This window comes from Rhinoraja longicauda, chromosome 33 (assembly GCF_053455715.1).
Source record: "Rhinoraja longicauda isolate Sanriku21f chromosome 33, sRhiLon1.1, whole genome shotgun sequence".
Taxonomy (NCBI): domain Eukaryota; kingdom Metazoa; phylum Chordata; class Chondrichthyes; order Rajiformes; family Arhynchobatidae; genus Rhinoraja; species Rhinoraja longicauda.
The window spans coordinates 23,286,648-23,311,003 of NC_135985.1; the positions used below are offsets into that span (position 1 = coordinate 23,286,648).

The 24,356-nt window shown below is 47.9% G+C and overlaps 1 protein-coding gene across 4 annotated transcripts in view; it reads right to left on the minus strand.

Moving 5' to 3' along the window:
• Positions 1-1,661: 1,661 nt before the first annotated feature.
• The window catches only part of LOC144609115 (lactadherin-like), a 124,196-nt gene continuing 101,501 nt past the window's right edge, over positions 1,662-24,356 (minus strand). Inside the window, exons 7-11 of one of the 4 annotated variants that reach the window (XM_078427495.1) lie at positions 21,872-22,027; positions 17,590-17,734; positions 12,152-12,336; positions 9,019-9,174; positions 1,662-8,485 (exon numbers count right to left, since the gene is read on the minus strand). In XM_078427495.1, the coding sequence (XP_078283621.1) occupies positions 8,342-8,485; positions 9,019-9,174; positions 12,152-12,336; positions 17,590-17,734; positions 21,872-22,027 (786 nt within the window). In that variant the 3' untranslated portion in view covers positions 1,662-8,341. Of the gene's footprint in view, positions 8,486-9,018; positions 9,175-12,151; positions 12,355-17,589; positions 17,735-21,871; positions 22,028-24,356 lie in introns of all 4 variants that reach the window. The other 3 variants (XM_078427494.1, XM_078427497.1, XM_078427496.1) reach the window with 3 other exon arrangements.

A 24,356-nucleotide genomic window follows, 5' to 3' on the forward strand; every position in this document is an offset into this window, starting at 1 on the left:
AACTTTTATATCAAAAAAGTGGTCAGGATCGAACTGGGGTCTCCGGCGCTGTAGGGCAGTAACTCTACCGTGCCACCCCTTGTTATTACAGGATTCGGGGATTCTGGGTAATGGCAGCATTTCCTGCCCATCCCTCGTTGCCACTTCAGGAGGTGGCACTCAGTCGTTGTCTTGACGCACTGCAGTCGATGTGGTGAATAAACAGCGCCTCCCTCTGCCCTCTCCTGGTCCATGTCTGACCTCTCAGAGATGGATGAAGGAACCCCCACACACACAAGGTGTCCCTCCTTATGATCAGGCCAATGATGATCTCAACTGCACTGTTTAGATCGGAGATAAACACAAAATGCTGGAGTAACTCAGTGGGACAGGCGTCATCTCTTGAGAGAATGAATGGGTGACGTTTCGAGTTGAGGCCCTTCTTCAGTCTGAAGTGTGCAGACTTGGTCTGGGGGAATGAGTGACATTTCGGGTAGAGACCCCTTCTTCAGTCTTCAGACTGAAGAAGAGTCACAAGAGTCTCGACCCGAAACGTCACCCATTCCTTCTCTCCAGAGATGCTGCCTGTCCCGCTGAGTTACTCCGGCATTTTGTGTCTATCTTCGATTTAAACCAGCATCTGCAGTTCCTGTACTGTTTAGTTGGGCGGCACGGTGGCGCAGCGGTAGAAGTTGCTGCTTTACAGCGAATGCAGCGCCGGAGACTCAGGTTCGATCCTGACTACGGGTGCTGTACTGTAAGGAGTTTGTACGTTCTCCCCGTGACCTGCGTGGGTTTTCTCCGAGATCTTCGGTTTCCTCCCACACTCCAAAGACGTACAGGTATGTAGGTTAATTGACTGGGTAAATGTAAAAAAAAATAAAAAAATTGTCCCTAGTGTGTGTAGGATAGTGTTAATAGTGTTAGTGTGCGGGGATCGCTGGGCGGCACGGACTTGGTGGGCCGAAAAGGCCTGTTTCCGCGCTGTATCTGAAATATGAAATATATGAAAATATAAGCTGCTCACTCTCATTTTGTAACTGGTGGGATCATTCTGTATACAAACTAGCTGCTGAGTTTTCCACATTTCAACAGTGTCTGTATTTCACAAAAGTACTTCACTGCCAGAAAGATGGAGGGCATCATGCAAGATGCCTCACTTTCTTTAAATCTTCATATTCTTTGTGTTTGCAATGAAATGGAATGGAAGATATATCCAGTTTGTTTAGTTTAGAGATATAGTGTGGCAACAGGCCCTTCGACCAACCGAGTCCGCACTGCCCAGTGATCCCTGCACATTACCCAATGCACACTGGGAGACAACATTACATTTATGACCAAGCCAATTAACCTACAAACCTGCACGTCTTTGTGGTGTGGGCGGAAACCGAAGGTGTCAGAGAAAACCCACGCATGTCACGGGGAGAACGTACAAACTTTGTGCAGGCAGCACCCGTATTCAGGATCGCACCCAGGTCTCTGGCACTGCAAGGCAGCAACTCTACCGCTGCGCCACCGTGCTGCCTTCCCGATATCTTCAGAGATTCAGCTTCATGGATCTCAGTGCAGAATCCTGGATGATCAGCATGTGTAGGAAGGAACTGTAGGTGCCGGTTTACACCGAAGACAGACACAAAATGCTGGAGTAACTCAGCGGGTCAGGCAGCACCTCTGGAGAGAAGGAATGGGTGACGTTTCGGGTCGAGACCCTTCTTCAGACTCAGCGTTATCGTTGTGACAGAAATCATACCAAGACACGGAACACCCCAGAAAAATCTTTTCTTTAATCCCCTTTAATGTTTGCACCAAAAATGAAAAGGAATCCAGTGGAGATAGTTCATACCTACATCAGAGATTACAGAGCGTGGAGTAGTATATATATTCTGTGCTTTCCAAATAATGATACAAAGCAAGTTACTTGCACTGTGAAGCAGACAAATTATATGAAGTTCAACACAAGCATTGGTAATCCAATTCCTCTTGTCTTGTTTGGAACTGTCCCTGGTCTCCCAAGGCATAATGATCTATACTACCATTACAGAATGTATAATAACAGCATTTAATAAACACATTGACAGGGACATGGGTGGGAAAGGTTTCGAGGGGTATGGGCCCAACAGGACAAATGGAGCATCTTGGTTGGCATGGACGATGGGCCGAAGGGCCTGTTTCCGTGCTGAATGACTCTCTTACACCAGGCAAGCAACTCCATTGATTAATTGAAGACACTTACACTTGGATCACCTTAAAGGTGGTGAAAGGGTTTGGTTCAAATACATCTTGCCTTATCTTCAAGATATGACCAGAAAAGCCACAGTGTGTGTTACAGAAAGAAACGTGTACCTATTCCTCACAGATCAGTATTCTCAGACCTTGCCATTGCACATAAACTAGAAGCAGATAGGTTCCCGTTAAACCAAAGTACGGTCCATGGAGAAAGAGCAAAAGCGAGGACTAATGGACAGCTCTTTGGAAGGGCCAGCAGGAGTATGACGGGTGATTGGCCTCTATCTGTGCTGTACAAATCTAATTGTTTTGTTTATAATTCTAACTTCAGTTATACACGTTGCTGCCAAGTCCAGTCTAGAGTCTAGAAAAGAGCCCAAGTCTAGACAGAAGAGCTGACCATCATGCAGACCAGACGCCCCGCCACTGACTCCATCCACATATACCGCTGCTTCAGGAAAGCAGCCAACATAATCAAAGACCTTTCCCTCCCCGGTCCTTCCACCTTCTCCCCGCGGGAACAAGGTACAGGAGCTTGAAAGCGCACACCACCAGACTCAGGAACAGCTTCTTCCCCTCAGTTATCAGGCTTCTGAACGGTCCTTCCATAAGCTAGGGTACTGCCCGATTCACCTCTACCCCATTGCGGACATTGGACTTTGTCTCTGGAACTGGTGCGCTACAATGCTGAGAGCTGTATTCTGCACTCTGTATCTTCCCCTTTGCCCTGCCTATTGTACTTGAGTTTGGCTTGGTTGTATCTATGTATAGTATTATCTGATCTGATTGGATAGCACGCAAAACGAAGTGTTTCACTGTACCTCGGTACACTGAGAATGATAAACCTTAATTATCTTTGCTATTCAACTTTGGCTTGCTGAGTTTCACTGCAAAATGTTCCCCTGATTCAGCTCCAGTATGAAGACTGTCTTAGCTTAGTTTAGTTTAGTTTGGTTTAGAGATACAGCGCGGAAACAGGCCCTTCGGCCCACCGGGTTCGTACCGACCAGCGATCCCCAAATACTAACATTATCCAACACACACTATGAACAATTTTTATATTTTTATACCAAGCCAACTTGGTACCAAGCCAAGCCAAGCCGACTACAAACCTGTACGTCTTTGGAATGTGGGAGGAAACCGAAGATCGCGGAAAAAAACCCACGCAGGTCACGGGGAGACCTGCAACAAATTCCGTACAGGCAGCCCCCTTAATCAGGATGGACCCCGGGTCCCTGGTAGCCTACCGGCTGCACCACTATGCAGCCCTGTCATCCCATCCATCCCTGACTGTCCAGCAACATGATTGTATCAGGAGTGCAAAGTCCGTTTAGATTAAAGGCTTCGAACTTCCCTCTGTCAATTAATGGTACTATTTCGGTACCTGGTCCCTGGATTTCCATTGCTTTAGACACTCTGTGCATTGCTCCAAACCTTCATGAGGACTCGATATCATAATTGCTGTAAAGTAAATAAGCTCCATGGCAAGTATGATTGTCAAGCTAATTAAAGTTCCCAGTTAAAAAATTAAACTACTGACAACCAAGATTTAATCTAAAGGAAAACTAAAGTGCAGGAGCTTGTGACCCAAGTTAATAAGCAAGTCAATAAATACCAGAACATCACCAGTCGTGTTTGGCAAGGGATTATTTACATGCATCAACACAAGTCATCATGTTGGAGAAGTCAGGTGGATTATTAGTTTAGTTTAGTTTAGATATACAGCGCGGAAACAGGCCCTTCGGCCCACCGAGTCCGCACTGACCAGCGATCCCTGCTCACTAACATTATCCTACACGCAATAGGGACAAATTTTACATTTATGCCAAGCAAACTAACCTACAAACATGTATGTCTTTGGAGTGTGGGAGGAAACTGAAGATCTCGGAGAAAACCTACGCGGTCACAGGGAGAACGTACAGACAGCGCCCGTAGTCGGGATTGAACCCGACTGGCGCTGTGAGTCAGCAACTCTACCGCTGCGCCACCGTGCCGCCCTGTATGAAGACTGTTTTGGATGTGTGTTGGGTGTGCAGTGGTACGTGGAGTGGTGCAGATACACAGCATGTGTTCCGAAGTAGCCCACAAACCCACCACACTGCCACCAGACACTCCCCCACCTTCCCGTCCTATTCTTCGATTCCTTGGCAAACACACAGGGTTGAAAAAAACACTCACAGCTCAGGAAAAAAAATGCACATGTCCGAAAGGAAATCTGCTCAGGAGTTTGCAAATGCAAAGCAAAGTATTGCCTTGTCCGTTTAGCTTAGTTTAGTTTAGTGGTACAGCGTGACTCACCCAACCTGCACCGACCAACGGTCACCTGTTCGTACACTACTTCCATCCTGCACACTAGGAACAATTTCAGAGGCCAATTAACCTACAAAAATGCACGTCTTTGGAATGTGGGGGAAAACTGGAACACCCGGAGAATAGCACGCGGTCACATGGAGAACATACAAACTCCGTACAGACAGCACCCATGGTCAGGATCAGACCCGGGTCTCTGGCGCTGTGAGGCAGCAACTCTACCGCTGCGTTACTGTGCCTCCCTTCTCTACTGTAAGGAATGTCCTACGGTGTCTTTGTAAGTTGTGACAGGCAAGCAGGGGCAAGTAAACTCCAAACTGCTTCTCGAACCTTTTTGTTGGGATGTCTGCAAAATGATGAGCGTTTGTCGGCACTGGGCCTGTACTCGCTGGAGTTTAGAGGGTTGAGGGGGGACCTCATGGAAACCTATCGAATAGCGAAAGGCCTGGGTAGAGTGGAAATGGAGAGGATGCTTCCACTAGTGGGAGAGTCTTGGACCAGAGATCACAGCCTCAGAATTAAAGAACATTCTTTTAGGAAGGAGACGAGGAGGAATTTCTGTAGTCAGAGGGTGGTGAATCTGTGGAACTCATTGCCACAGAAGGCTGTAGAGGTCAAATCAATGGATAGTTTTAAGGCGGAGATAATTAGATTCTTGATCAGCATGGGTGTCAGGGGTTATGGGGAGAAGGCAGGAGAATAGAGGTAGGAGGGAGAGATAGATCAGCCATGATTGAATGGCGGAGTAGACTTGATGGGACGAATGGCCTAATTCTGCCCCTATCACTTGTGACCTTCTGACCAAAATTCCCATTGGAGTGGAGCTAATCCGCAAGACTGGCAGCGGTTGGACCGATATCACATCCACTCCATAACCTCAGTCAGGGGTACAGTACTGAGATATGTGTTCCCATCTCAATGCTCCAAGTGTTCGTTGCCTGAAGCACGCGAGAGCATGGATCCCACAGTGAACATCTGCAAGACATCAGCCCTTATCAAAGACAGACACTAAATGCTGGAGTAACTCAGCGGGACAGGCAGCATCTCTGGAGAGAAGGAATGGGTGACGTTTCGGGTCAAGACCCTTCTTCAGACCTTTATCAACTTGCTTCCATCCCACGACGTTGCAACCTGACAATAACAACGATACTCGGGAGATAGACACAAAGTGCTGGAGTAACTCAGTGGGTCAGACAGCGTCTCTGGAGAAAAGGAATAGGTGACGTTTTGGGTCGAGACCCTTCTTCGGACTCCGGTAAATGAATCACGCACTGCATCTCAGGAGCCAGCTCACAGCAAAGGCCGACATGGACAATGAAACTGGTCATTACCTTCTGCATGCTGGCGTGGCCTGTGGCCATCTGAAGGCAAGGGCATTGCAGCACGACCTAACCTCGGACTCTCACTGCGATGAGCTGGTCCCACTGTAAGCATCTCAAAGCATGCAAAATGACCAGCAATGGTGCATCCATTAAATCCTTCAAATCCATGAGCAGGATAAGTAAGCTGTAGACACACAGTGCTGCAGTAACTCAGCGGGTCAGGCAGCATCTCTGGAGAAAAAGCATGGGTGACGTTTCGGGTCGGGACCCTTCTTCAGACTTCACCCGAAATGTCACCCATCCTTTTTCTCCAGAGACCTGCCTGACCCGCTGAGGCACTTTGTGTCTATCTTTGGTATAAGCCAGCGTCTGCCGTTCTTTGCATCTACGTTATCTGTTGCCAGCATCTCCGCCCAGGGTAATGTATTGAAGCTTTCATTACACTCAATGGTCTCAGCAACAGACTCCTATGCATCTGCGGAATTTAGTCAGAGGGCGGTGAATCTGTGGAATTCATTGCCACACATGGCTGTGGAGGCCAAGTCAGTGGATACTTTTAAGGTGGAGATTGATAGATTCTTGATTAGTACAGGTTCAGATGATGGGAAGAATGGGGTTGAGAGGGAAAGATAGATCAGCCATGATTGAATGGCGGAGTAGACTTGATGGGCTGCATGGCCTAATTCCGCTCCCAAGAACTTATGAATTTATGAACCACCCTGACTACAGGACATATTTGTCCCACAGCCTCAGGCCATCATCTCCATCTGCTGCTACCAAACCGCCATCATGCCCTTCCATAGACTGAGTTCTATCCTACAAACTAGGAACAATTTTCAGAAGCCAACTAACCTACAAGACGACACATTTGTGGAGTGTGGGAGGAAACTGGAGCACCCGGAGAAATCCCATAGATCGAGGGTTGTACTTTGCTGTTACTGACGGATTTAAGTTCAAGATCTCGCTTCTTACACATCAATGCACTAACTCTTTGAAACTCGTCATAGTGCAAAAGGGACCCATTTGTTTAGCTCCAGTGTCTTGCAGGAAAAAATGTGCTCCAAAACAAGATGGACTAATAATTAGTTTTTAGAGACGCAGTGCAGAAGCAAGTCCTTACGCCCACTGAGTCCGCACTGACCAGCGATCCCCGCACACTAACGCTACCTGACACAGGCTAGAGACGGCTTATCGTTTTACCGAGCCAATTAGCCTACGAACCCATACATCTTTGGAGTGTGGGAGGAAACCAGAGATCTAGGAGAAAACCCACGTAGATCACGGGGAGAACGTACAAACTCCGTACAGACAGCACCCATAGTCAGGATTAAACCCGGGTCTCTGGCGCTGTAAAGGCAGCAACTCTACTGCTGTGCCACCGTGCCGCCCCTGATCATAATAAATGCGTATCAGAGTAGGGGGATAATGAGGTCCATTTTCACTTTGGCCAGTTGTGTGAAAAGGGAAATTTTGGCCTGGAAAATTGTGATATTTTCTGATTTTCCATATGTCATCAAAAGTGAGAATCAGCATAGATGGGATAACAGACAATTGAGTTAAATTGTCCAGTTTATGTAAAGGACAAAAATGTTACAGTATCCCAGCCCCAGTAAGTTTAAACATTTCTGAGGTTGCTTCCCCGTGATTATGCAGGTTTTAATACGTTCTTGCCTGTGCGTTTCAGTGACCCATCTCTCTGGATCCCACCACATTGGAAAGGCAGCAGACGTTGAACAAGGATCTAAGGATGTTCTAGGGGATGGGCAGTGATGGAACATAGATCTGTACCTGAGTTTCTCCCACGGGGATGAGCTCCCGATTTCAGTCCCAACTCCATGGACTTCTCAAGTGGAAGATAATCAGATGGACAATTAGATACAATCAGATGGACAACCATGGCTGATCTATCTTTCCCTCCTAACCCCATTCTTCCCATCAGATAATCAGAAACTGCAGGCGCTAGAATGCATGAGCAAAACACAAAGTGCTGGAGGAACTCAACGGGTCGCCTCACTCGTGAAGCAGCCTGAGGAAGGATCCTGAACCGAAAAATGTTGTCCAATCAGTCTGAAGAACGATCCCAACCGGAAACATCACCTGTCCATTTCCCCTCCCCAGATGCTGCCTGGCCTGTTGAGTAACTCCAGCACTTTTGTGTTTTTACCGTCTATCTGAACGATCTCTTCTGCTCACTGTGTAGATATATTGGGTAACCTAACCTGGCCTCTCAATCACTCCTCTGGCCAGCTCAGATTCTCATTACTGACCATGAACAATGTCTGAAGAGGTCACAGCACCTGGCGATAGCCACCAGCGGAAGCATGGGAACACTGCAACATGCGTTCTCTCGCTTTCGATCGTGTTCAATTGGCCTGTGGCGGTGAAAGTGTGATGATAGAGTGAAGCTGGCGTTCCAGTGTGTGTATAAAGGGTACAATACAGTGATGCAGGACAGCGTATAACACAAATCAGACACTCCGTGGCCGCATGCAAGAAGCACCGGTCTATGCATGGCATCCCAGTAGCTCCACGCGGAGGGTGATGCGCTCGTGCCAAGTCTGAGGCAAGATCCGAACAAACTGTGCGTAGAAGGGTGTGTCGAAAATGTTGCGCCTGTGACTGTGGTTGTCATAATTGCCCTGGAAAACCTACAGGGGGGGGGGGGGTCAATAAACAAAGCATGCGTTAATCGGGAATCCACTTACGAGCGATTCGTTCTTGTCCTTCTGCCCAAAGACACTAGAGGAGCAAGTTGAACCACTCAGTTGAAATAGACAATAGACAATAGGTGCAGGAGGAGGAGGCCATTCGGCCTTTCAAGCCAGCACCACCATTCAATGTGATCATGGCTGATCATTCACAATCAGTACCCCGTTCCTGCCTTCTCCCCATACCCCCTGACTCCGCTATCCTTAAGAGCTCTATCTAGCTCTCCCTTGAAAGCATCCAGAGAATTGGCCTCCACTGCCTTCTGAGGCAGAGAATTCCACAGATTTACAACTCTCTGACTGAAAAAGGTTTTCCTCATCTCAGTTCTAAATGGCCTACCCCTTATTATTAAACTGTGGCCCTTGATTCTGGACTCCCCCAACAATGTGATCATGGCTGATCATTCACAATCAGTACCCCGTTCCTGCCGTCTCCCCATACCCCCCGACACCAGACTGAATTTGTTGTCTACCTTATCTTTCCTTGTTATGGTGTCCTTGTAAATAGTCCACGACTTTCCATCATCACTGTGGGCAATTTTAAAGGACTCCACGTATTGATGCACTCCAAAGTCTTTTGCTCCTTGAGTGATGATGCCGGTGATTTTCTTTGGAACCAGGAGGTTAATCTGGAAAAAGAGACGACTGACTGATGAAATAAAAGGGGAGTCAGCGGAAGCAGTAAATAACACCCGACGATAGTCACAAAATGGCGGAGTAATTCAGGCAGCGTCTCTGGAGAGAAGGGATGGGTGACCGTTTCGGGCCGAGACCTCTGAAGAAGGGCCTTTGTGTGAGTGTGTGCGTGTGCGTGTCTGTGTGAGTCCGTGTGAAGAAGGCTCTTGACCTGAACAGGTCACCCATTCCTTCTCTCCAGAGATGCTGCCTGTCCTGCTGAGTTACTCCGCCATTTTGTGTCTGTCGTCGGTTTAAACCAGCATCTGCAGTTTCCAAGAGGACCTGGAACGTCAATGTTTATAGTTTAATTGATCCCAGGAACATAATCATATTTTCAACGCCAGTTGTGAACAATGTACTGTCTCCATAGCAACAGCAGTTTAAGTCTAAGATTCATCTCCCCTTATCACCAGTGGACGTGAAGTCGGATTATAGTTTAGTTTAGTTTAGAGATGCAGCGCAGAAACAGGCCCTTCAGCCCACCGAGCCCGTGCCGACCAGCGATCCTCGCACACCGACACCATCCCACACACACACACACCAGGGACAATTTACAATTTTACCGAGCCAATTAACCTCATAACCCATGGGTCTTTGGAGCGGGAGAGGAAACGGGAGATTCTGGAGAAAACTCATGCAGGTCACGGGGAGAATGTGCAAACTCCTTACAGACAGCACCCGTGGTCAGGATCGAACCCGGGCCTCTGGCGCTGTGAGGCCGCAACTCTACCGCTGCGCCACCGTGCCACTCATACATAAAGAACTTAGAAAAAAAGAACACTTCAACTGACTGGGGTTGTCTCATGTCCAACGGTCTTTGCAACTTCTCCTTTCCAATCCCAGTTTCCCATTATCTTTTTATGTTCCTCCATGACATGTTAACTCTGAGTTTAGTTTAGTTTAGTTTAGTTTATTGTCACATGTACCGAGGTACAGTGAAAAGCGTACTATCCAGTCGGCGTAAAGACTATAAGTAATTACAATCAAGCCGTCCACAGTGTATAGATACAAGATCAAATGGCAATAACGTTTAGTCCAAAATAGAGTCCAGTATAATCCAATTCAAGATAGTCCGAGGGTTTCCAATGAGGTAGATGGCAGCTCAGGACCGCTCTCTAGTTGGTGACAGGATGGTTCAGTTGCCTGATAACAGCTGGGAAGAAACTGTCCCTGAATCTGGAGGTGTGCGTTTTCACACTTCTACACCTTTTGCCCGATGGGAGAGGGGATAAGAGGGAGTGGCCGAGGTGAGACTGGTCCGTGATTATGCTGGTGGCCTTGCCGAGGCAGCGCGAGGTGTAAATGGAGTCAATGGAAGGGAGGTTGGTTTGTGTGATGGTCTGTCATCTTTGACATTTGCCCCCTGGGAAAAAGGTTCTGACTATCTACCTTATCTATGCCTCTCATGATTAAAAACACTTCAACCAGGTCTCCCCTCAGCTTCCAGGGAAAACAATCGTATTTTGTGCAACCTCTCCTTATAACTAATACCTGGCCATCCAGGCAGCGTTCAGGTAAACCTCTTCTGCACCCTCTCCCTCTGTTTCCCCTTGCGAACAAATTATTTTTGCATTTGTGACTTGCGGAGGCAATAGCTTACACCTTTTTTTGTTTGATAAGATTTTTCCTGTATCCACGGTGGCACGGTGGCGCAGCGATAGAGTTGCTGCCTCACAGCACCAGAGACCTGGGTTCGATCCTGACTACTGGTGCTGTCTGCACGGAGTTTGTACGTTCTCCCCGTGACATGTGTGGGTTTTCTCCGGGATCTCCGGTTTCCTCCCACGTTCCAAAGACGTAGAGGCTTGTAGGTGAATTGGCTTCGGTGAATTGTCCCTATTGTGTAGGATAGTGCTAGTGTGCGGGGAACATTGGCCGGCACGGACTCGGTGGGCCGAAGGGCCTGTTACCACACCATTTCACCAAGCTAAACTAAACAAAACAAACTTGCTTAAAATTATAGACCACAGAAAGCTGGAGTAACTCAGCGGGACAGGCAGCATCTCTGGAGAGAAATGTAGGAAAATAACTGCAGATGCTGGTACAAATCGAAGGTATCACAAAATGCTGGAGTAAAAATTAGGAAAAACATTTTTCACTCAGAGAGTTGTGAATCTGTGGAATTCTCTGCCACAGAAGGCAGTGGAGGCCAATTCACTGGATGTTTTCAAGAGAGAGTTAGATATAGCTCTTAGGGCTAAAGGAATCAAGGGATATGGGGGAAAAAGCAGAAACGGGGTACTGATTTTAGATGTGTAGGAAAAAAAACTGCAGATGCTGGTTTAAATCGAAGGTAGACACAAAATGCTGGAGTAACACAGCAGGTCAGGTAGCATCTCTGGAGAGAAGGAATGGGTGACGTTTCGGGTCGAGACCTTTAACCCAGACTTGCTTAAAATTATGCAGGAAAAAAACCTGCAGATGCTGGTTTAAATCGAAGGTATTTAGTCACAAAATGCTGGAGTAACTCAGCAGGTCAGGCAGCATCTCGGAAAGAAGGAATAGGTGACGTTTCACAGAATACATATACTACTCCACAGAAACTACTCCACGTTTCACAGAATACATATATATACTACTCCACGCTCTGTAATCTCTAATATAGGTAGGAACTAAGTCCACTGGATTCCTTTTCATCTTTGGCGCAAACATTAAAGGGGATTAAAGAAAATATTTTTCTGGGGTGTTCTGTATCGTGGTATCATTTCTGTCACAATGATAACGCTGAGTCTGAAGAAGGGTCTCGACCCGAAACGTCACCCATTTCTTCTCTCCAGAGGTGCTGCCTGACCCGCTGAGTTACTCCAGCATTTTGTGTCTACCTTTGCTTTAGAATTGCACGTATTTTCAGGTAAGTTGGCTGGAGGTCGGGCTAAGGAGTAAGAGGATTGAAGGCACTGACTTGGCGGAGAGGCTTGGTCTTGTTACCTGCAGCCACTGGGACTTGTTGCTGACGTCAGCTGTCCAGGCATTGGTTTTGCCGTGTTTGTCGAGGCGGGCCAGGCACGGCGCCCAGCTGAACGCGTCCATCCCCCACATTTTGTAGGTGCTGGAGGCAGAGATCTGCTTGTCGCCAATGAGCCTGGACTTCATCCCCAACGACTCCGAACAACCTGTCGTGTTTAAGTAAACTGTAAACACAAATTTTTTATGACAAGGGTGGGTAGTGCCTCCAAGTCAGCCAACATAACACACTAACCCAGCCCCCAACACTCGACTGAGAACTGGGCATTCTCTGCTGCTTTTAGTTAAGTTTAGTTCACTCTGCTCAGACAGTACCCGTGGTCAGGATCGAACCCAGGTCCCTGGCGCTGCGAGGCAGCAACTCTACCGCTGCGACACAGGGCCTCAACGTTCTTCATTGTTCACTAGTTCAGTTTAGAGATACAGCGTGGAAACAGGCCCGTCGCCGAGTCCGCGCCGAATAAAAATAAGGGGTGGGCCATTTAGAACGGAGATGAGGAAAAACTTTTTCAGTCAGAGAGTTGTGAATCTGTGGAATTCTCTGCCTCAGAAGGCGGTGGAGACCAATTCTCTGGATGCTTTCAAGAGAGAGCTAGATAGAGCTCTTAAGGATAGCGGAGTCAGGGGGTATGGGGAGAAGGCAGGAACGGGGTACTGATTGTGAGTGATCAGCCATGATCATATACAATACAATACAATATATCTTTATTGTCATTGTACCCAGGGGTACAACGAGATTGGGAATGCGCCTCCCATACGATGCACTAATTTAGGTAATTTAGACAGCAGCAACCCAACGAAACGAAGTTGTAACAATTTTGGACAGGGTAAAGTGCAAGTTGATCTATGCGTTGTGGCCATCCGGCTCAGCAGGACCGGTTCATAGCAGCTATGGCCCTGGGGATGAAGCTGTTCCTGAGTCTGGAGGTGCGGGCATAGAAGGCCTTGTATCGTCTGCCCGATGGAAGGAGTTCGAACAGACTGTTGCAGGGGTGTGAAGAGTCTTTGTGGATGCTGGTGGCTTTTCTGAGGCATCGTGTGTTGTAGATGCCCTCCAAGTCTGGTAGCTGTGTTCCGATGGCCCTCTGAGCTCTATGGACTACCCGCTGTAGAGCTTTCCTTTCTGCCTCCGTGCAGCTGAGGTACCACACAGGGATTCCATGCGTTAGGATGCTCTCTATGGTGCAGCGGTAGAAGGTCTTCAGCAGCTGTTGGGGTAGACCAGACTTTTTCAGTGTTCTTAAGTAGAACAGTCTTTGTTGTGCCTTCTTGACCAGCGCAGCAGTGTTATTGGACCATGTTAGGTCCTCCGAAATGTGAGTGCCCAGAAACTTGAAGCTGGACACTCTCTCCACACTGACCCCATTGATAGAGATCGGGGCATATTCCCCGTTATGTGACCTACGGAAGTTGATGATCAGCTCCTTGGTCTTGGTGGTATTTAGGGACAGGTTGTTATCCGAGCACCAGTCCACCAGGTTCTGCACCTCCGCTCTATAGTTTGTTTCATCCCCGTTGGTGATCAGCCCGATCACCGTTGTGTCATCTGCAAACTTGACAATGGTGTTGGTGTCGAATGCAGGAACACAGTCGTGTGTGAAGAGGGAGTAGAGCATGGGGCTCAGAACACAGCCCTGTGGTGTGCCGGTACTCAGGGTGATAGTGGAGGACAGGTGCGGGCCCATTCTCACTGCCTGCGGTCGTTCCAGCAGGAAGTCCAGGATCCAGTCACATAATGACGAGCTAAGGCCTAGCTGGTGGAGTTTGGTGATGAGCTTGGTGGGGATGACCGTGTTGAAGGCGGAGCTATAGTCTATGAATAGCATCCTCACGTACGTGCCCTGTCTCTCTAGGTGAGTCAGGACAGTGTGAAGAGCCAGAGAGATGGCGTCCTCTGTAGATCTATTTGCCCTGTATGCAAATTGATGTGGGTCCAGTGAGTCAGGGATGCTGGATTTGATGTGTGAGAGGACTAGCCTCTCAAAGCACTTCATGACAATCGGCGTTAGGGCAACCGGGCGGTAGTCGTTCAGGTTGGAGATCTTTGCTTTTTTCGGCACCGGAACTATGATAGCCGACTTCAGGCACTTGGGGACCGTAGCCAGAGATAATGACAGGTTAAAGATCTTGGTGAATACCTCAGCCAGCTGTTCAGCACAGTCCTTCAGTACCCTTCCTTGAACACCATCCGGTCCTGCAGCCTTGCGTGGGTTGACCCTTTGCAGAGCGCGTTGTACCTCCTGTGTGCTCAGTTGCAAGACCTGTCCCACCGCCTCGGCTGGGGTTCTTTCACTCAAGGTGGTTTTGCCAGTTTCAAAGCGGGCAAAGAAGGTGTTAAGCTCGTTGGTCAATGCCATATCGCTGTGGGGGCAGGCAGGGCTGCTCTTGTAGCCAGTGATGTCCCTGACACCCTGCCACATGCTTCTGGTGTCCGTGGTGTTGAAGTGGTCTTCCACCCGTTGCCTATGGGTGTCTTTGGCCCTTTTAATACCTTTGCTTAGGTGTGATCTGGCAACACTGTATGCTGAAGTGTCACCAGATTTAAAGGCATTGTTGCGTGCCCTCAGCAGGTTCTGTACCTCCTTGTTCATCCAGGGTTTCCGGTTTGGGAACATCTTTATCACCTTGTCCTCCGTGACATTTACCATGGCGGTGCTGGCTCGAAGGGCCGAATGGCCTAATCCTGCACCTATTGTCTATTGACCAGCGATCCCTGCACATTAACTCTATCCTACACACACTAGGAACAATTTACATTTATATCAAACCAATTAGCCTATAAACTGGAGCTGCCAGGGTAAACCCCAAGCAGGTCACGGGGAGAACGTACAAACTCTGTGCAGACAGCACCCATAGTTGGGATTGAACCCGGGTCTCTGGCGCTGTAAGGCAGCAACTCTACCGCTGTGCCACCTGGGATCTGATCTCCTCATGTTGGCGGCAGGATCGAGGGGGATCGGAGTACTGCACGCTATTGTAACGAGACAAAGATTATTTCTGATCTTGACATAGACATAAAGTGCCGGAGTAACTCGACGGGTCAGGGAGCATCTCTGGACAAAAAGGCTGGGTGACCTTTCGGGTCGGGAAGTGGACGCAAAGTGCTGGTGTAACTCAGCAGGTCCAGCAGTACCTCTGTCCCGTTATTTTGGGTCGGGGGTCTTCTTCAGACAGTTCCCTTCAGTCCGAAGAAGGATCCCAACTCGAAACGTCACGCAGCCATTTTCTCCAGAGATGCTGCCTGACCCAGTAACTGAGTTACTCCAGTACTTTGCGACTATCTTTGGTATGAACCAGCACCTGCAGTTCCTTGTTTCTACATTCTGATCTTGAGATGTTTCCTCAGCAGCCGAGTCGGTGAACAGAACACAGGTTGAAGAAGGGTCTCGACCCGAAACGTCACCCATTCCTTCTCTCCAGAGATGCTGCCTGACCCGCCTGAGTTACTCCAGCATTTTGTGATAGCTTCGATGTAGAAACATAGAAACATAGAAAATAGGTGGAGAAGTAGGCCATTCGGCCCTTCGAGCCTGCACCGCCATTCAATATGATCATGGCTGATCATCCAGCTCAGTAACCTGTACCTGCCTGGAGTGGCCGATCTGTAACTATGGCAACAAAAGATTCCAAGAAGAGGAAGAGAATACTTAATCCAAAGACAGACACAAAATGCTGGAGTAGCCAGTGGGTCAGGGAGCATCTCTGGAGGAATGAAACAGGTGATGTTTCGGGTTGGTACCCTTCTCCAGACTGAAAGTCAAGTGGGGGGGGTCTCTATTTTCAGCCCGAATCCGCGGTGGTAGAGTTGCTGCCTTACAGCGCTTGCAGCACCAGAGATCCGGGTTCGATCCTGACTACGGGCGCTGTCTGTACGGAGTTTGTACGTTCTCCCCGTGACCTGTGTGGGTTTTCTCCGAGATCTTCGGTTTCATCCCACACTCCAAAGACGTGCGGGTTTGTAGGTTAATTGACTTGCTATGAGTGAAAACTGTCCCTAGCGTGTGTAGAATAGTGCTAATGTGTGGGGATCACTAATCAGTTGGACTTGGTGGGCCGAAGGGCCTGTTTTCGTGCTGTATATCCTAAACTAACCTAAACGTCACCTGATCCTTTCCATTAAGAATAAGCTGGGAGTGGGAGAGCTGGCCAACTCCACCAAACTGTTTCTTTCTGTGCTGTAGTATTTGATGACTCAAGTGAACTAATACCTTCAAGCCAATTAGCAATGTCACACAAACCAATTTATCATCCCAGCCAACTGTTCCTTGGTAACCATACTTCCTTGTTCTAAAACCCTCATTAACCTTGAGAAACAAGGAACCAGATGCTGGTTTACAAAAAAACCCAGCGCAAATTGCTGGAGTAACTCGATGGGTCAGGCACCATCTCTGGAGAACGAATAGGTGATGTTTTGGGCCAAGAAAGGTGAAACAGGGTCCAATTCTGAAACGTCACCCATCCATGTTCTCCAAAGAAGCTGCCTGACCTGCTGAGTTACTCCAGCTTTATGCGTCTTTTTATCGCTCATTAACATGCACAGTGGTGCAGCGGTAGAGTTGCTGCCTTACAGCACCTGAGACCCGGGTTCGATTTTGACTACGGGCGCTGTCTGTACGGAGTTTGTACGTTCTCCCCGTGACCTGCATGGGTTGTCTCCGGTATCTCCGGTTTCCTCCCACACCCTAAAGACGTATAGGTTTGTAGGTTAATTGACTAGGTATGATTGTAAATTGTCCCTAGTGCGTCGGATAATGTTAGTGTGCGGGGATCGCTGGTCGGCGTGGGCTCGGTGGGCCGAAGGGCGGTACCTATAAACTAAACTAAACTAAACAATGTTCAGTAGACAGATTTAATATGGATGGATGCCCATCAATAGATGTGCACATGGTAGACAGAATACGTACTGTAAGATTCAAATATATTTAGTTTAGAGATACAGTGCGGAAGCAGGCCCTTCGGCCCACCGGGTCCGCGCCGACCAGCGATCCCCGCACATTAACACCATCCTACCTACACCCACAATTTTTACATTTACCAAACCAATTTACCTACATACCTGTACGTCTTTGGAGTGTGGGAGGAAACCGAAGATCTCGGAGAAAACCCACGGAGGTCACGGGGAGAACGTACAAACTCCGTACAGACGGCGCCCGTAGTCGGGATCGAACCCAGGTCTCTGGCGGTGCATTCGCTGTAAGGCAGCAACTCTACCGCTGTGCTACCCTGGACTAAGATGGAATGTTGACCTGACCTGTTAACCTTATTTCCCCCCCCCCCCCCCCCCCCTCCAGGCCCTTTGACATTGAATTCATCTCCTCTTGCATCCTCCATCCATGACTGGTCCCAAGGTCCAGAACTATCCATGTCCATAATATCCCAGCCATCCCAGATGCAGGATTTACCGTTCAGTTCACAGCCTATCAGCTCTATGCGCAAGGTGCAGGCTCTCTGGCACACCATGGGAATAAGGCGGATGTACTGAGCGATGATGGGAGGCGACACCAGGTTCGTCGTCTGCTCATTGTTGTTGCGATTTCCAGTAAATATCTACAGGGATCAAAGGAGAAATCGTGGTCAGTGCAAGTTTAGAAGGATGAGGCGTGACCTCATTGAAACATACCAACTAGTGAAAGGCCAGGGTAGAGTGGATGTGGACAGAATGTTTCCTCTAGTGGGAGAGTCTAGAACCAGAGGTCACAGCTCATAATAAAATATAATATGATTTGGACGAGGGAATTGAATGCAACATCTCTAAGTTTGCGGATGACACGAAGCTGGGGGGCAGTGTTAGCTGCGAGGAGGATGCTAGGAGGCTGCAGAGTGACTTGGATAGATTAGGTGAGTGGGCAAATGCATGGCAGATGCAATATAATGTGGATAAATATGAGGTTATCCACTTTGGCGGCAAGAACAGGAAAGCAGAGTATTACCTGAATGGTGACCGATTGGGAGAAGGGGAGATGCACCAGTCATTGAAAGCAAGCGTGCAGGTGCAGCAGGCAGTGAAGAAAGCGAATGGTATGTTGGCATTCATAGCAAGAGGAATTGAGTATAGGAGCAGGGAGGTTCTGCTGCAGTTGTACAGGGCCTTGGTGAGACCGCACCTGGAGTATTGTGTACAGTTTTGGTCTCCTAATCTGAGGAAAGACATTCTAGCCTTAGAGGGAGTACAGAGAAGGTTCACCAGATTGATCCCTGGGATGGCAGGACTTTCATATGAAGAAAGACTGGATAGACTAGGCTTATACTCGCTGGAATTTAGAAGACTGAGGGGGGATCTTATAGAAACATATAAAATTCTTAAGGGGTTGGAGAGGCTAGATGCGGGAAGATTGTTCCCGATGTTGGGGAAGTCCAGAACCAGGGGTCACAGCTTAAGGATAAGGGGGAAGTCTTTTAGGACCGAGATGAGAAAACATTTCTTCACACAGAGAGTGGTGAGTCTGTGAAATTCTCTGCCACAGAAGATAGTTGAGGCCAGTTCATTGGCTATATTTAAGAGAGAGTTAGATATGGCCCTTGTGGCTAAAGGGATCAGGGGGTATGGAGAGAAGGCAGGTACAGGTTACTGAGCTAGATGATCAGCCATGATCATATTGAATGGCGGTGCAGGCTCGAAGGGCCAAATGGCCTACTCCTGCACCTATTTTCTATGTTTCTATGTTTCTAGGACGTGCCTTTAGAAAGGAGATGAGGAGAAATACCTTCAGTCAGAGTCTGAAGAAGGGTCTCGACCCTTCTCTCCTGAGATGCTGCCTGGCCCGCTGAGTTACTCCAGCATTTTGTGTCTACCTTTAGTCAGAGGGTGGTGAATCTGTGGAATTCTTTGCCACAGGTAGAGGCCAAGTCAATGGGTATTTTTAAGGCAGAGATTGACAGAATCTTGATTAGTACCGGTGTCAGGGGTTATGGGGAGAAGGCAGGAGAATGTGGGTTGAGAGGGAAAGATAGATCAGCCACGATTGAATGGCGGTGTAGACTTAATGGGCCGAATGGCCAAATTCTGCTCCTAGAACGTATGAAGTGGCTTGATTGTGGATAAGGGGAGTAGCAAAGGGATGTTTCTTTGACCGTGACCAGTGATGTACCTTCCTCAAGGATCTGTGCTCACACCTCTGTTTGTAAGACCCTGCATTACAGAGAGATTGCATCCCTAGAAAACCATCCATATCGCGATTCTCCAGTATGTCAACCCCTCCCCCCACCCTTCCCATTGAATCCCATGTTATAGGTGGAGGTATATCCGGCAGCATGTTATTCTTTCGTGTTAAGCCATTTCATTGATGATGGCAGTCACCCACTGCCATTATTTAACGGCTGAGGTCAATATTAGGCTTGGCGGTGTAGACTTGATGGGCCGAATGGCCTCATTCTGCTCCTGAAACTTGTGAACTTATGAACAAGGCTATTGGGTCAGGAGAGGATTTGGGAAGTAAGGGGTAGTTGAGGCAGGTACTATGACAACACTTCAAATATATTTGGACAGGTACATGGATAGGAAAGGGATCTGGGCCAAATGCAAGGCCGGTGGGACTAGTGGTCCCATCTTGGTCAGCATGGGCAAGTTGGGCCGAAGGACCTGTTTCCGTGGTCTATGACTACATGACTCTAAGTAGGGATATGAGGGCAACGCAATGGGGATGAAGGAATGGGTTCACGAGGGGAAGGAGTTCAGGAGGCTGACGGGTTAAAGCACGGTGATTTAGTGGAGACAGACACAACGTGTTGGAGTAACTCAGCGGGACAGGCAGCGTCTCTGGGGAGAAGGAGTGGGTGACGTTCGGGTCGAGACCCTTCTTCAGACTGGTTAGGGATACGGGAATCGAGAGATGTAGATGATGTGGAGGGATAAAGAACGATGAATAAACGTGGCCATGGAGTCGGGGAACAGGAGGAATCACAGAGGGAGGACGAAATAGAGCAAAGCCAAGGGTTTGCTGTCGGGCGCTGGGCCGAGGCAACTGCCCCGGCAACAGTGCTGCTTGTCGGTGGAAGATGAGGCAGGTGACGAGCGTGTGAGTTCTGAGACGTCTGTCCACAAGTCCTCAGGCTGGTGAGAGGAAGACGGAAGCGAGACTGCCAACTTAATCATGGCGGTGATGTCCAAATGTGTTTGACCCAGAGCGCCGAGTTACTACAAATAAAACCTGACAATAGCTGACATTCTGTATTTCTTTTTTGTCCACATAAACTTCTCAGCGGCAAATTTTATTGCATTCAAAAATTTTGAATTGCGAATTTTGTAAATTGAATTTCTATTACCCAGACTGCAGTGGCACTAGGGTTGCTTGTGTATATATATATATATATATATATATATATATATATATATATATATATATATATATTTATTATATATATAAATCATTGGATTGAAAATGCAGGGGGTTTGATGAGAATGTTTGCATATATCAGCATAATTGGTGATGTTGTGGAATTTGAGGGGGGAGGTTGAACAAGGATACAATAGACAATAGACAATAGACAATAGGTGCAGGAGTAGGCCATTCAGCCCTTCGAGCCAGCACCGCCATTCAATGCGATCATGGCTGATCACTCTCAATCAGTACCTCGTTCCTGCCTTCTCCCCATACCCCCTCACTCCGCTATCCTTAAGAGCTCTATCCAGCTCTCTCTTGAAAGCATCCAACGAACTGGCCTCCACTGCCTTCTGAGGCAGAGAATTCCACGCCTTCACCACTCTCTGACTGAAAAAGTTCTTCCTCATCTCCGTTCTAAATGGCCTACCCCTTATTCTTAAACTGTGGCCCCTTGTTCTGGACTCCCCCAACATTGGGAACATGTTTCCTGCCTCTAATGTGTCCAATCCCCTAATTATCTTATATGTTTCAATAAGATCCCCCCTCATCCTTCTAAATTCCAGTGTATATAAGCCTAATTGCTCCAGCCTTTCAACATACGACAGTCCCGCCATTCCAGTAATTAACCTAGTGAACCTACGCTGCAGGATGCAGTTGGAAAGTTGGAAATTTGGGTGGAGAAACGGAAGGTAAGAGTTCAACTGGATAAATGTGAGTTTAGCTTAGTTTAGTTTAGAGATTTTCGTAGCATGGAAACTGCCCCTTCAGTCCATCGAGCCCACACCGACCGTCGATCGCCCGCTCACTCTAGTTCTATGTTATAGAAACGTAGAAACATAGAAGAAATCGGTGCAGGAATAGGCCATTCAGCCCTTCGAGCCAGCACCCCCATTCAATATGATCATGGCTGATCATCTAAAATCAGTAGACACAAAATGCTGGAGTATCTCAGCGGGTCAGGCAGCATCTCAGGAGAGAAGGAATGGGTGACATTTCGGGTCAAGACCCGTCTTCAGTCTGAACTTTTTCAGTCAGAGAGTTGTAAATCTGTGGAGTTCCCTGCCTCAGAAGGCAGTGGAGGCCAATTCTCTGGATGCATTCAAGAGAGAGCTAGGTAGAGCTCTTAAAGATAGCGGAGTCAGGGGGTATGGGGAGAAGGCAGGAACGGGGTACTGATTGTGGATGATCAGCCATGATCACGGTGAATGGCGGTGCTGGCTCGAGGGGCCGAACGGCCTCCTCCTGCACCTATTAGCTATTGTCTAAACTAAACAATACTCCAAGTGTGGCGTGACTTCGGGAAAGCTTTGCACACAAATTCGTTTCGAGAAAGTTTCTTTAACAGTTGTCTTTTCGACGTTACCTTGTCTTTGTTTCGCTCACTGTCTTTGAAAACGGTGAAGTTTACTCCATCAGAACTGTAAGCAACTTTGAAGACTTTGACGTATTCGGCAGTCCCGACTGCCAAGGCACCCTGTGTTATGATGCCGGTAATACGCATCTTTCTTAACAAATTGACCTGCAAATTAACAATGAAAAGAACCTTTTGTGAGAATGAAGCAGCAGACTCCTTCATGACCTGCAATTAAATTGTAAAAACTAAGTCATTTCAATTTATTTGGCATTATGTAGCAGTTTGACATTTTAAGTGATGACTTTTTTCCATCCCATCATTTTTTTTTCTAGTTTATGATATTGTTTACTGTGCACTATGCGTAGGAAAACAACTGCAGATGCTGGTTCAAATCGAAGGTAGACACAAAATGCTGGAGTAACCCAGCGGGTCAGGCAGCATCTCAGGAGAGAAGGAATGGGTGAGGTTTCGGGTCGAGACCCTTCTTCAGACTGATGTCAGGGGAGGGGGCGGGTCCCATTCCTTCACCCATTCCTTCTCTCCTGAGATGCTGCCTGACCCGCTGAGTGACTCCAGCATTTTGTGTGTACTATGTTTACATATTTTGTGTAGGAAGGAACTGTAGGTAAGATGACTAAAAAATCTGGAGCAACTCAATGGGACAGGCAGCATCTCTAGAGAGAATGGATGGGTGACGTTTCGGGTCGAGACCCTTCTTCAGACTATTCTGTGGTGCTGCTGCAAGTAAGAATTTCATTGTTCCATCTGGGACGTGTGACAATAAAACACTTTTGAGTCTCTTGAGATGCACGAGTGGGAGATTAGCTCACCCAGCACCTCCTGTAAGGGTGGAGACTTTGTTGACAGTTCGGATTTATAAGGTAAGGAGAGAAAAAGACACAAAGTGCTGGAGTAACTCAGCGGGTCCGGCAGCATCTCTGGAGAACGTAGATAGGTGACGTTTCAGGTAAGGGCCTTTCATCAGATGCCGAACTTCAGGAGTCTGAAGAAGGACCCCGTGGCGAAACATCCCCTATCCATGGTCTGCAAAGATACGATACGATACGATAGAACTTTATTTATCCCAGGAGGGAAATTGATCTGCCAACAGTCATAAAACACAAAATACATGAAACATGCGATTAAAGTGATGTGTGGAAAGGATTGGGAATGTGCAAAGATTGGGGGGGGGGGGGGGGGGGGGGGGAGGGAAGTCAGTCTCAGTCTACCCCATGACAGAAGGGGGAGGAGTTGTACAGTTTGATAGCCACAGGGTAGAAGGATCTCCTGTGGCGTTCTGTGCTGCATCTTGGTGGGACCAGACTGTTGCTGAAGGTGCTCCCCAGGTTGGCCAGTGTGTCATGGAGGGGGTGAGCTGTATTGGTCCAAGATGCTGCCTGACCTGCTGTTACTCCAGTTGCTTGGTGTCTTATTTTTATAAACCAGGATCTGCAGTTGCTTGTTTTTAAAGGTAAGGAGATATATGTACGAATGCTGACACTGCCTCAGGGGTTGCTGAACTTTGCTATACCGCAGAATTTTGGATACGTCTCAAAAGTATATCTTCCCCTCTCCCCTGTGACCAGCAAACTGAAAGAACTGTGGCTGGCTGCTCCTTGCAGTGAACATCCACACGGATCCACACAGACCACGAGATTCCAGACCATGAAACTGATCTGAACTGAAACGTTGCGGGATATGGTTGCACTCAAGGAACTGTAGATGCTGGTTTACAACAAAAAAAACGTAGCGTGCTGGATGAACTCAGCGGATCAGACAGCATCACTGGTGAACATGTGGAATTCATTGCCAAAGACGGCTGTGGAGGCCAAGTCATTGGGTAGTAGACAGGTTCTTGATTAATTAGGGCCATGGGGAGAAAGCAGGAGAATGGAGTTTAGAGTGAGAGATAGATTAGTCATGTTTGAATGGTGGAGTAGACTCGATGGGCCAAATGGCCTAATTCTCCTCCTATGACTGATGAACATGAGAACATGGATAGATGACAATAGACAATAGACAATAGACAATAGGTGCAGGAGTAGGCCATTCAGCCCTTCGAGCCAGCACCGCCATTCAATGCGATCATGGCTGATCACTATCAATCAGTACCCCGTTCCTGCCTTCTCCCCATACCCCCTCACTCCGCTATCCTTAAGAGCTCTATCCAGCTCTCTCTTGAAAGCATCCAACGAACTGGCCTCCACTGCCTTCTGAGGCAGAGAATTCCACACCTTCACCACCCTCTGACTGAAAAAGTTCTTCCTCATCTCCGTTCTAAATGGCCTACCCCTTATTCTCAAACTGTGGCCCCTTGTTCTGGACTCCCCCAACATTGGGAACATGTTATCTGCCTCTAATGTGTCCAATCCCCTAATTATCTTATATGTTTCAATAAGATCCCCCCTCATCCTTCTAAATTCCAGTGTATACAAGCCCAATCGCTCCAGCCTTTCAACATACGACAGTCCCGCCATTCCGGGAATTAATCTAG